Below are 13,066 nucleotides of genomic sequence, written 5' to 3' on the forward strand. Positions count from 1 at the left end.
ACTTGAAATAGTATAGCTTTTATATAGTAGCATCTAAACTCAATGGTCATTTGTGTCAATTGTTAGAACCTTGTGGAGATATATGTAGTCCAGTAATGTGTATTATGCTCTTTATTCAGATACTAATGAAAACGCATTTTAATTATACTATGACATACAGGTGGAACCAACTTTTAATAAAACTAGAAGAAGGATATTAACAATCCAGCTTGAACCAGCTCAGGGTTTGCAGCAAAACTCTCTTTTCTTTGTATGGTTTGTATGTTGTTCTGGTTATATGGATACTTCCACGTCAACCTGGAAGTGACTGTCCACTTAACTGTGAGGTAACAAGAATATAATGCCATTTGCGAAAAGAAATTCAGAGGCTAGCATGAGAAAATATAAAAAATAAATTAGGACTCATCATGCAATTACTGAATGCATCAGTCTACAGTTGGGTCAAAGGTCATAACACGGACAAAGCAACCTTGATGAATGGAGAGCGTACCAACAGATAATCCTTGATATTCTCTCAGACTGAAATGCATCCTAGCTCAAAATAAGCAGTAGACCGTCTGCCTGCCCTTCAAAAAAGCTTATCTACTGAAAGTCTTGTTACCCAATTACAGTCAGGCTTAGTCAAAACAAATCTTGGAGGTCTGGTTTTGTAAGGCAGAGGAGGGATTTCATAAGAAGGTTACTCTTTGATATAATTAAAACTGTGCTTGGTTAAATCTGTGGTAAGGTGTTTACGGGCAAGGATCAAGCATATTGGCGTAACTGGCATGGTTGTCATCCATTCGTGGAAGACAGGTGAGTCACATGCTAACATCAGTCATCACGGGCACCAATTGCCAGAGGAAGTGTGCCAGAGGACAGTTAAAAATGCAGGTACAAATGTGCCATATCTGATATAAACGGAGTCAATCTAATCTCACTCTTATCCTGGGAGGGTCAATCACATTAGTTACATGAAGACCTGATGACGAGAGGACATAAGGGGTACTGTCGACAGCAGGAAGAAGAAGAATTTTAATATGCAGTTTGCTTCTCTGGGAAGGAGGAGAAGCAGCATTGTACCTACATGTTTCCACATTTTATATATTTATATATTTGAGGGCGTCATTAACAATGCATGATTCTTTTGAGAAAATCCATACAGCTTTAATTTAAATCTCATCTAATTACACCACAAGCCGCTAACCGCTGTGCCCTCACATCCTCGTCTCTCATGAACCATGTGCAAACCCAGCCCAACCAGACAAGCACACTCACACCACAAGAAAGACTTTGTATCATGTGCACATCCACTGTTTTTTCACGAGCATTTACAGGCACACATGCATTTTATTGGATTGAATACATGCTACGTCAACATTGCTGGCTGACTGCAGGATGCTTCGTAGCCGCAATGGCCAACGCTGACATGTGGTGTGGAGTCAAGATGGCCATAAAGGGGATGAAAGACCAAAGCAATGGCCATAACTGTATTGTGGTGCATTTGGGACAATCAGAAGAGGGGACCTATGAAATTGGTCTTCACATCTGGACTAAACACCTTGTGCAACATGCACAGAACAGCTGCGAGGGATAAGGAGAAAACAAATGCCAGAGGGGGTGCCATTTGTAATATTGACACTAATCAATCAGTAGTAACAAAATAAAATAACAAAATGCAAAACAATTAATAAATTCAGATCCACTGTAATAATTTATAATGTAAATAATGAATCCCTGATTTTAGTGTCCTACTATTAATGGTGAATGTAAGCATGTTGATTGACTTACTAAAATGAAGTGTCAACAGCCCATATTAAGGTTGACGTAATGTGAATGTCTGATTCTGTATCATCTCTTCATTCTCATTCTCCGTTTCTGGTAAAGCCGTCCACGGTCCTTGACAGAACTTTTATGATAAATAGAGTCTGCCTCCTGCTATCGCTTACTTTTTTAAGAGGTAAAATTATCTTTATTAACAAATCTTCTTGTATTTGGACAAGTGAATATTTCATAGTCATGAATAGATCCAGCAGTCTGAGTCAGCTGAACTCCACCATGTGTTCTTCATTTTAAAAATATCCCAATAGTGATGTTTCTAGTCTTTCCACGTTTTAAAGGTCTGTGGCCACACACCTACAAGGCTCTTTGGCGAAGTGGTTCTTGAGCAGTATAGAAACCAGAATGTCTACTGAATATGTGTGCAGAACAGATATGCTTGGGGAATGTTTTCACGTGTTACTTTGGTCAGGATTCCAGATTAAAAATCTGTGTTTTATGAATTATTCCAAAAAAAGAAATACAACACCCAAATGCAAATATTTCACAGAATTATTTGGTTAAAGGTTGTATTTACCATTTCACCTACACTTTTAAGGGTAACTGATGTCAAAACCAAACTCTCCTGACTTACTCACCCGTTTCAAATAGCCAAGTCTTCCTCTCCAAGCATTAAGTCTATCATTGTGACAAAGTTGGAAGGTATTACTTCATAAAGTTCTCCCCCGTCTGAAATCTCAGCCTGCTGCGATCACGCACTGCTTTGTTTGTACAAGAGTCCAGTGTTGATGACGCAAGGTAACAAATCCAGATGCTTGACGAATAACACATAGTAGGCATGGTAATGAAAAAAGAGATTTCATCTTCAGCATAACATAATTTTTTACGGTGGACAGTACAGATTTTCTAATGATTTTAAAATGAATTTTGCAAAAGGAAAGAGTTCAATAGAGGTCCAAGATTAATTAAAGAGAGAATCAAATCAACACATTAGTTGCCCTTAACTTATGACACTGAACATCATGATCAATATCTTATTCATTTGGTGTCCATCATCATTCAACTACAATCCAAAAAGTTGTGACATAAACAAGGACCGACAGTAAGATATGCCATTGTGTTTTGGCCCTTGGAGTTTTTCTTCATGGGATTTGAAATAAGGATCCCGATTGCATTATCAAGTTTTTCAGGGGGCCTATAAATGTGTTTTCATTTCATATGAAGTGAAATAGATTGTAGAATATGAGCAACTCAAATGAACATAAAAAAATAAATTGTTGTTCAACTACAAGTTTGCCTCCTCTCTTAACAGGGTTCAGAACACTAGCCAGACCACCAATTAGGCCAGAACTTTATCATCATGTAAACACCCTGAAACAAGGCCGGGTCTAGGCAGGGGCAAGAGGGGCCTGGCCCCCTCAAATAAATGTTGTGCCCCCTCAAACCAGGGCTGGGTCTAGGCAGGGGCAAGAGGGGGCCTGGCACAATGCCCCCTCAAGATTTGTGGCTGCCCCCTCATACATGCCTGTCTAGACCCGGCCCTGCCCTGAAAACTGTCACAGTCTGTTCTCCGACTCCAACAGCAAGGACAGAATAGAATAGAAAAGCTTTATTCATCCCCAGAGGGGAAACACACTTGAAGGGAGAGACCTGGAAGATCACTAGAAGTTTATCAGTCTCGGTAAGATCACTGCTACACGACGTTGAGGACCAAATCTGGGTTATTAAAAATGACCATTATACTCAGCATTGAAATGGCAATTGCAAAGAAAAGAAACAGGTCTGACACCCCCCTCATTACACACAACACCCATGTGCCAGAAAAGCATGCCGGTAATCTCTCAATGATTTGTCCTCTCAGAGAAGAGGAGGGGGTGGAGGAGGGCACCTGATCATTAGCAAAACTCATCTTTCTTTCTCAGTCTTTCATCGCCCCAAATCCTCCACTCCTGCATTCCTCCCTTTACTCCCACAAGCCTCGTTATTCAAATTTCCCTGCTGTCAACCCACATTAGTGAAGCATCACAGTTTGCCTGTCAGCTGGCTTAATTGCAGAAGATGCCTTCTTTTATTAGGTAACCCCCTCAGCTCGTTTGTTCCTTCCACAGAGACGCACCTCCGCAACAGCTTGTGTAAACTAGACATCCCTTCAGCCTTGTTCATTTTCAACTACCTTTTACACTGTCCTCTAAATGGAGTAGGCAAACTGCTGGTCGATAGTTAGACTTGTCACTGGACCACTTGAACAGCTACGGCGAGGTAGGGAACTTTAAGTAAGTAAGATGTATTTGTAAGACCAGGGTCACAAAGCACTTGATCAGAATAATACACAGTTAAAAATATAAAACTTTAAAAGGTCAACAAAACACGATGACAAACACAGCAGCTCCAAAATAATTAATATAAAGCTGGCACAAATAGTGTTGAGATGCTTCTTGAAGGAGTCAGTGGAAGATCGTTCCAAAGCTTAGGAGCAACAGCCTGGAAGGATTTTTTTTTTTTTTTTTAGAATCCCTTATTAGTCCCGCGAGGGGAAATTCAACCATTCACACTTACTGATGTGAGTAGGCATGCACACTTGCGCCAAGTTCACCATCAGGAGCAATCAGGGTGAAGTGTCTTGCTCAGGATCTCTCCTCTGGTCCTGAACCGTGTTCAGGAACCATCAGCAGATTCTGATCCACAGACCTCAGAGCCCGAGCTGAGGTGTAAGGCTGGATCGGATCACTGATGTAAGGTGGAGCCTGACCATGAATAGCTCTGAAAGTTAAAATCTGAATTGTGTAATGGTTCTAGAAAGAAACTGGCAGCCAAAGCAGAGTTTTACTCTGGAATTGGATCGGGAAATGCGAGTCCTCCTACTAGAGCTGGAATTCTCACTGCAGAGTTTTGCATGAACTACAGGTGAGACAGCTGCTTCTTGTTAGACAGCAAAATAAACTGTTACAATAGTTCAAAGCATAAACGCACTTCAAAGGATTTTCCCCTAAATGAATCTAAAGATATATATAGTTATATACTTAAAAGGGCAACTAATGTGTTGATTTAAGTGCGTCTTAATTGATCTTGACCTGTATTGTTCTCATCAGTATGTGTCTGTTTGAATCAAATTGAAATATTTAAATGTGTAGTAAGCCCCGCCCACTCAAACCGTTTTTCTGGAGATGCTTTGAGGATTGTCGATGCACACAATCAATCCCAGAACTCTCCACCTCCAAGCGACTCATTTTATCAACAAAGTGGGGAATGATTACAGCTAGCTAGAAAAGGAGGAGCCTATTATTACGAATAATGGGATCGGCTCTTTCACTGAGATTTCAGACAGGGGAAACCTTCAGTAATAACTTCAAAATCATGATGAATGACTTACTGCATATTAGAGAGGAAGATTTCAACATTTGAAACTTGTGAGTAAATCAGAGAGTGTTTTTGACATTAATTGCGCTTTAATAAAAAAGGGCACCTATATTGTTACCTGTGCCCTGGAGGTATTGCTATTTGTAGTGTAAACAGCATAACTAAAGGAAACGGATGAAGAAATCTCAGTGAAACTTATTTGGTCTTAGGAAAATTGTTAAGAAATCCTTATTCCCTTCTAAGCACTGCTGGCTCCATTAAGAAGAAGCATAAACCAGAATACAGAATTATAAAACACATCATGAAAAATGAAAAAACTGTAATGGGACAATGATGGTGAAATGGGTTGCTCAAAAAAGAATAAACTTAGAAAGTGTTTTTAATTGATTGTATGTGGCGTTATTATGAAGTCACATTAAATTAAATATATCTCAAATGACCCACGCCTTCCTGTGCATCTGTCACAAGTATCATTTGCAACAGGTTTTGTTGGCTGCCAAACCATTGATCAATAGAGAGCATACAGTTCCAATTTAAGACATTTTTGTCAATCTAAAAAAGAAGTGCTCAGTAAAAATGGAGCAGTTTTAATCATATGACCCACTGAAAATTAAAAAAGAGTGTACAGCACATGTGCTTGACCTTTCATTGCTTTACACAAAAGTAGAAGGCATGGATCATGAGCATATATGCTTGTACACAAAAGAACACAAGCAAATGTATCACAGCTCATAGATGCTTTACAATAATATAATGAGGTTGTTGCTGAACCATTTTGCAGACAGTCGTTGTGAAGTAGTTGAGTATATGAAAGACTAGCTAGACAGATATGTGACAGCTTTTTAAAAAAGTTGTTTTTCAAATATGGTACGCTACCAACTGAGCTTACCAAGCTAACAAAATATCATGAACATGGACCCTTGTGTTTACCCTTACGTCACTGATGTACGCTTAAAGAAGTTCCCCCGGATAAACAGGATATGATGAATGACGACACAAACCAAGATTAGGAACAACAGAATGCATCAATGCAATATAGTTTATCAGTGTGAAGAGTTCTACAAAGAAATAATCACTGTTCATGATTATTTTCATACTAAAAAGAAATTCGATAAATGAATTATGAAATATGAAGAAAATAACATACACAGCGAGGTCCACAAGAGTGGGGCTCCCCTCAATGGGCCAGCCCCCACTGGATTTGCAGGACCCATGAATAAAAACGCTAAACTTATGTTGATTAAAGTCCTACTGAACTAGTGAATTCCATCTCTGTGTGAACAGGAACTTCATTTACACTGTAGACCAACAGCCACAGACAAACTTCCTTCAGACTAAACCGCCTCAGACAAACATCCGTCAAATCGAACGTCCTCAGGATTTGAAATAAAAGTCTTGAGACAAAACGACATTAGACACCAACAAATATACAGAACCCGAGACATGACTTGGTAAAAATAAAAAATGTGTGACCACGAAATATTAATTCATAACAACAGTTATTCTTTAATGTATGAATGGCAATTTGTCCCCATGACGTCGTCAGACTGGATAGCTCAGTCAGTAAAGTTCAGTGTTTAGCGCGCAAAAAATTTCCGAGTGTATAAATGAACTACAACATGTGATTCTTCTCTCCACTATCAGAAAAAAACAAATGAAAACATGAATTTAAACTGGACTAACAGTTTAAATTAGTTAATTTTAACTAAAATTAATCACACACCGTTATAAATATATTGCAGACCTGCTCCTGTGTAAATGTTTATATTTTGCATATAGGGTTATTAACACAAATACTTTGTTCACAGAGACCATCCGTGGCTTGTTAGAAACATCTTAAGATGTAGTTCAACAAGTATAAAGCGCTGAGTAGTGACATGAAGATTATCCATTCGTCTCGGCGCTCGATTCAAATTTTTGGCTCGCATATTCTTATTAAATATAAAATAAGTTAATATAAGTGTGCCTTTCGAGAAGATAGCTTCCATCACATGATTAGAAGAGAGAAACCATCTTTCTATTCTATTCTATCTTTCTCCAGCTTGATATAACTGATGTGATGCATGTATAAAACGACCATGTGGTCTTAATAAATAAAAATAATCTATTTGGAACTTCAAACCTGTTGGGAAATCTGCACGTTTTCGCGCCCTTTTCATTATTGATAACTGAGATTAGATCCCAGATAAAAGCGCGACTCTGGGATCGAAACAGATTTTTTCGTGCCAAGCCCTGAACTCTACTGACTGAGCAATCCAGACCGATTAGCATTAAACATTCTCATTTTGTTTTTACCATGTCATGTCGTTTTGTCTGAAGATTTTTATTTTGAAGCTTGAGGGCGTTCGATGTGACGGATGTTTGTCTGAGGCTGTTTCGTCTGACGGATGTTTGTCTAAGCAGTTATGTTTACGTCGGAAGATTTCTGAGCACCAAATTGGGGACAAATTGCCATTCATACATTGAAGAGTAACAGTTGTTACGAATTAATATTCCGTGATCATGCTTTTTTTTTTTTTACTGTCATGTCATCTGTATATTTGAGAGCATCTGATATAGTTTTGTCTGACGACTTGAATAAAAAGCCTGAGGACGTTTGTTTCGTCTGAAACCTGAAACCTTACTCTGAGACCTGACAATGTCCTAAAATGTACACGTTACCTCTAACAACACCAACAGTTGTTCAATAGGTCACGTACAAATCCTGTTATTTAAACTGACTTATTTAAAGGGTTAAGTCGTGGGTAGATAAGGTGCACCATTCAGGTTTACTATAATTAATCCTCTCGGACTAAATAAAGACCTTAGTGTACCTCCAGGAAACGATCATGTCCAATAGTAGTTCAAACACAGAATCGTTTACGAAGTTTTGTATTTTTCTAATTGCAGTGAGATTTCTGACCTTGAGGCCATCTGAATTGAGTTTAGGTTTCTTTCATACTGTTGCGGATATGTGTGAAAATATTGAACAGGCACTAAATTAAATGGTCAAATTATAAAATAAAATGGTAACGAATAACAGCATGAAACATTGTATAAGAGCCTTTGTGTAAATGTTAAAAAGGTGATAGACTTAGTATTTTCACAATGTTTTTGACTAATTTTCATTTCAATACACACACAAACATACAGTCAGGGCCATAAATATTGCATATTGACTTAATTATCTGCACTTATACACCACTACAACGCGTTTGAAATTAAACAATTTCCCAAAGGAGACCTCCTGAGGGATCAATAAAGTTTTACCTTACCTTAAATTAAACGAACAAGATGTGCTTTAACTGCAGACGTTCAGCTTAGATTTGAGAGGTGAACAGTTTTGGTATTACAACAGTTTCTATATGCGTCTCCAACTTTTGAGGGAAAAAAAAGTAATGGGACAATTAACTTGAAAGCCATTCCTTAGTTTTATCATTTTCAATGAGCAGGTAAAATGTCTGGAGATATGGAGAATAGTTACATTTGTATTTTGAATCTGTTACCGTTACCTCTAAATAGGAGGTCCAAGGAGCTTTCACTAGCTGTGACGCAAGCCACCGTTAGGCTGAAAAATTAAAACAAACCTATCAAAGAAACAGCAAAAACATTAGGTGTGGTCCAGGGGTCGGCAACCCGCAGCTCCTGAGCCGCATGCTGCTCTTTCAGCCCTCTGATGCGGCTAACTGAGTTTTTTTTTTAAATAAGTATTGGTATAAAGGTGGGAATTTTATTTAAATGTTTCAAAGCGTTTCTCCAATAATGCTTAAAAATGAGCATCAGGTTAAGTTCATCATCATCATCAAATCATTTCATTTTTAATGTCCTTTTATTTTGTATTCTGCATTGTTGAAATGATGGTAATAATAATAATATAATAATGATGATTATGATGTATATTAATGTATACATATATAACCCTTCAGAGTCACATAGTGCTTCACTACATAAGAAAGGGAAAAAAACATGACTCAGTTAAACAACTGCAGTAAATATACAGTACAAAACATTGTTATGATAATTAGCAATGCTTAAAGTGATAGTTCACCCAATATTCAAATTTCGAGAGGTAAGCCCACTATGACGCAATAATGGGCTTCACCCTTTTGCAACAGTAGAAAGTACTCCAGGTAAACATTGCAAGCACTTCCAGAGCAAACACAGTCTACTGTCTTCACTCGAAGCGCCTGCGAGATTTACCCAGAGTACTTCTGGTTTATATCATTTGTTATTCTTTAAACGTCGGCCACATACGTACATAGCGTAAAATATAAACTTATTTATATTTTTCTGGAACAATTGTACTTGTTGAGGTTTCAATACAAGATGATTTACAGACGAGCAGAATGGATGCTTTTAAGTATCTTTTTTAGCCAATCGCTACCTTTTAATTGACTTACATTTTTGCCCAAAACTCTAAAAAGAAACATATTAATGTGTAAACAATCCCAACGCTTATGAGTAGAAAATGAGTGATGTTTGAATTTTAGTTGCCCTTTCAGCAATTGATATTCAGCTATTGTTCCCATATTCTTCCTCTGCTCATCATCTCTTCTGCCTTGTTCAGGCTCTTCTTTCCAGATCGCCTCCAGACGCCAGTTAATATCTATAGATTAGCTGCATCATTGTATAAGCCGCGGGGTTCAAAGTTTTTGTAAAATTAGTGGCTTTTAGTGTGTATATAGCAGTAGATGAATAGCATCTTTCTCCATTAGCATCACAGAAGAACCCAAAGTACAAAGTACCTTTTTCCAGTTTCATTTCTGCTCCCTCACTACACAGTGAACCCATTTCATTGCATTTCAAGATTTGTTTGTCACACTGATTAGCAAGATATTAAACAGTAACGCGAGTTATTGCTTCATCTAAAAATAAGACGGCAGTCTGTTGATTTATAATACAAAGAAGGCCAATAATAACCCACAGAACACTTATTCAGGAAGTAGGTTTCACTCAAACCTCTAATAAAAGCTAACAAAATATGTTCAATATACAGTACATATAAAAAGACACACTAAACACTTGCTTCACGTGCGTGCTGAAGACCATAAGATTGTGTATTCTGCTACATCATTGCAGGGATGAAGAGAAAGGGGGCGCTGGCCTAACACTCGACTGGAGCCCACCATGTTCGGCCCCCTCGTACCACGGGACGCTTTCATATAGGTTCAGATGTGGTTCGGGTGTCTCGGAGGAACACAAGTGAGGAGAGACTGGATAAGAGGGGTTGAGTTTACATTGTTAACCACATAGCCACAGAGGGGTCTGCCTCCCGCTCAACCTGCCTGCAGTCAGCGTGACTACACACATGTTTCTACACACATGCACACATTTTGTGTGCAGCTCTCCAACAGGCTTGGGCGAGCTCACTCCAGAGGAAGTGCAAGCAGAACTGTGGGCTCCACACATGGTGGTGATGCAAATAAGGCCATACTACCTCCTCACCTGCTTTATTGTGTTACTTCAATCCATATTTGAATGACACACCAGCACATGTAAAGTCTCCTGCTAATCTGGTCTCCATGCATGAATGTGAAGACCCCAGTCAGGGGTGGGGGAGGGCCACACTGGAGCCTGGAGATGAGGGTTAGGCAAATGAGCAGGGTTTAATTGATACTTCACACAGCTGGAGGACCCTGCTTTATGGATCTCAGCGCTCCAAAAGCTCTCCACCTAACTGGACTAGAACATATTAAAATGTGCGCAGCACAGGCGTTACTCTTAACCTCACACTGATCCCAGGCGGTTGCCAATTTTGTTTTTATGGCCATGTTAGTCGGTGTAACATGGAACGTTACAGAAAGGCACCAGGAGAGGATCATTATTGTTTAATATAAAAAGCACACAATTGAAATTGCAGAACTTCGATGTACTGATCAACTAGGTCAGGTACAGTTTTCTATGGAGAACTAGAATCCAAGCCTGGATATAATCCGGTTGGCATTTTAAGAAAAAACATTTAGGTATAGTAGGGTGCCTCTAGGGCCACGTTCACCCTTTGTCAGGCCACGATAAATACCTATAAAAATTATTATTATTTTTCCTTCTCATTGTCTTTTTTCAAATCCATTTCCAAACACTAGTTCAATTTCTGAATGGAAGGTGATGGTGAGAGAGAGCGGTAACTTATCTTAATCTGTAATCTTTTACATGTATTGCTGCTTGTTTTTTTCTAGTGCTCATTTTTTGTCATTTAATGACATTCTATCATTCTATACTGCTGCCACAAAAACACTGTTGTGTTTAAAAACACTGGCAACACAGGCTTAAATGACTTCCTGCCATTTCAATATTTACCTTGTGCTTTTGTTCCTGTGCAGCACTGATACTTAGGTGTTCTTCAACTACTCTTTTGTATGAATCCATCCACGTTTACTTCTTAATAAGAGATTGTTTTTCTGCAACGTGTATCTTTTTATTTCAACTTCTTCTCAAGGCTGGGCTGGGTCTTCAGTTGCTCGTGTGGCCTCCTGAACCCCAACTTATCAACTTAAAAATGACGCACAAAAGCACAAAAGAGAACAAACACGACCCAACATTAGCATCGCCGGTAAGGCTCAAGACTTACTGGTGCTCGGTTCTGAGGGAACATCCTGGTCCTCCTTCCCTTTCTTCTCGTCCTCCTGACTCCGGGCTGAGACTGGAGCGTCCAGACTAGAAGCGAGCGACAGTAGACCGGCTCAGACAGGCATCCAGTCCGGGTCCAGTGGTTCCGGAGAAGCTAGTCTGAGCTTCAAGTCTTCTTTGTTCTGGTCTCACTTCCAGCACCGCAGCAGCACCGCAGCAGGCAGGCGAGCTCAGACGCCGGCGACACAACCAAGGCTTCCTCGGTGTCCTGGAGAGGCTCGGCAGCAGACGTGGACCTGGAGCGGGTTCTTCTGCGGTGTAGGTCCAGTTGGATCAGGCGGTGGAGTTCGAGGGAGAAACTCAGCAGCAGCAGTGAATGCACCGCAGCCTCTTTTGTCTGAGCTTCACACTCACTCCCCCTCCTCTGATCCTGCTGGGCCCTTACATATGAGGCCCCCCCCCATCCACACCATTGTTTCACACTATATATATTTATATATACACATATATATTTAAACCTTCCATTCTATTATGGCTTCATTTGAACAGAAAAACATGAATTACTCTTAATCCCGATTGTTTTTTGGTTTAACTAGTTTCCATGGAATAACACATGTGGAAAGATATATTTATTCAAACTCTTTATATTAATTAAATGTAACGATTGAATGATATTTCCACGTGGGGTTCGACCAAGGCGCAGTAAACACGATTCGAGAGAGCCAATCCGCGTTTTGGATGCCCACGTGGGGGTGGATGGCTTTTCTCCGGATTGGCTGGAGCTCAGTTCCACAAGACTGCACACGTCCATCAGAGCCAACGAGGAGCCGTGTGAGGTTAACCCTTTCCTGGGACCCCCTAGTATGGAGGTGTGGGTCTGTGTCCACAGCCAGTGGTTTTCCTCTTCCTCACCACAAGTCAAGACTCCAGGAAGCTCACTGTTCAGTGGTGTTTGTTGGACCCTAATGTTGATGTTTAATGTTGATGTGAACACACACCAGCTCAGAAGATACTTTCTGATGAAAAGAGGAATATAGATGCAGAAACAATGAGTCCTGCTTAGCAGTATATCAAGATAAGAGTCAGATTCCACATAGGGGGATGTTAAAGCATCTTCATGTTAAAGACGAAAACAATAATGATCAGAGAAGCAGGTAGCATTCTGTGGAGCAGGGCCACATAATTCAAGATCCAACATGTATGTAAAAACTCAAGTTTTGACCAGTGATGTGTTTGCACAGTCGGTCGGTCGGTAGATAACTTTGGGAAATTGGTATTTCAGTTCATAGCAGACACAGACAATAGATTCATAAAAACAAGAACAGGAACAAAGTCAATGAAAAGAACAAAGGGCGAGGATAACCCGCTAAAGAAGATAGATAAAATAAAAATGATACAAAGAAAA

The 13,066-nt window shown here is 39.5% G+C and overlaps 1 protein-coding gene across 2 annotated transcripts in view; it reads right to left on the reverse strand.

Annotated features, from left to right (window-relative positions):
- Positions 1 to 12,025, reverse strand: part of tle2a (TLE family member 2, transcriptional corepressor a) — a 37,290-nt gene extending 25,265 nt beyond the window's left edge. For both annotated transcript variants that reach the window (XM_087785454.1, XM_087785453.1), the window contains exon 1: positions 11,663 to 12,025. In XM_087785454.1, coding sequence (XP_087641580.1) covers positions 11,663 to 11,686 — 24 coding nt within the window. In that variant the 5' untranslated portion in view covers positions 11,687 to 12,025. The remainder of the gene's footprint in view (positions 1 to 11,662) is intronic.
- Positions 12,026 to 13,066: the final 1,041 nt, after the last annotated feature.

This window comes from Callionymus lyra, chromosome 2 (assembly GCF_982586985.1).
Source record: "Callionymus lyra chromosome 2, fCalLyr1.hap1.1, whole genome shotgun sequence".
Taxonomy (NCBI): Eukaryota; Metazoa; Chordata; class Actinopteri; order Syngnathiformes; family Callionymidae; genus Callionymus; species Callionymus lyra.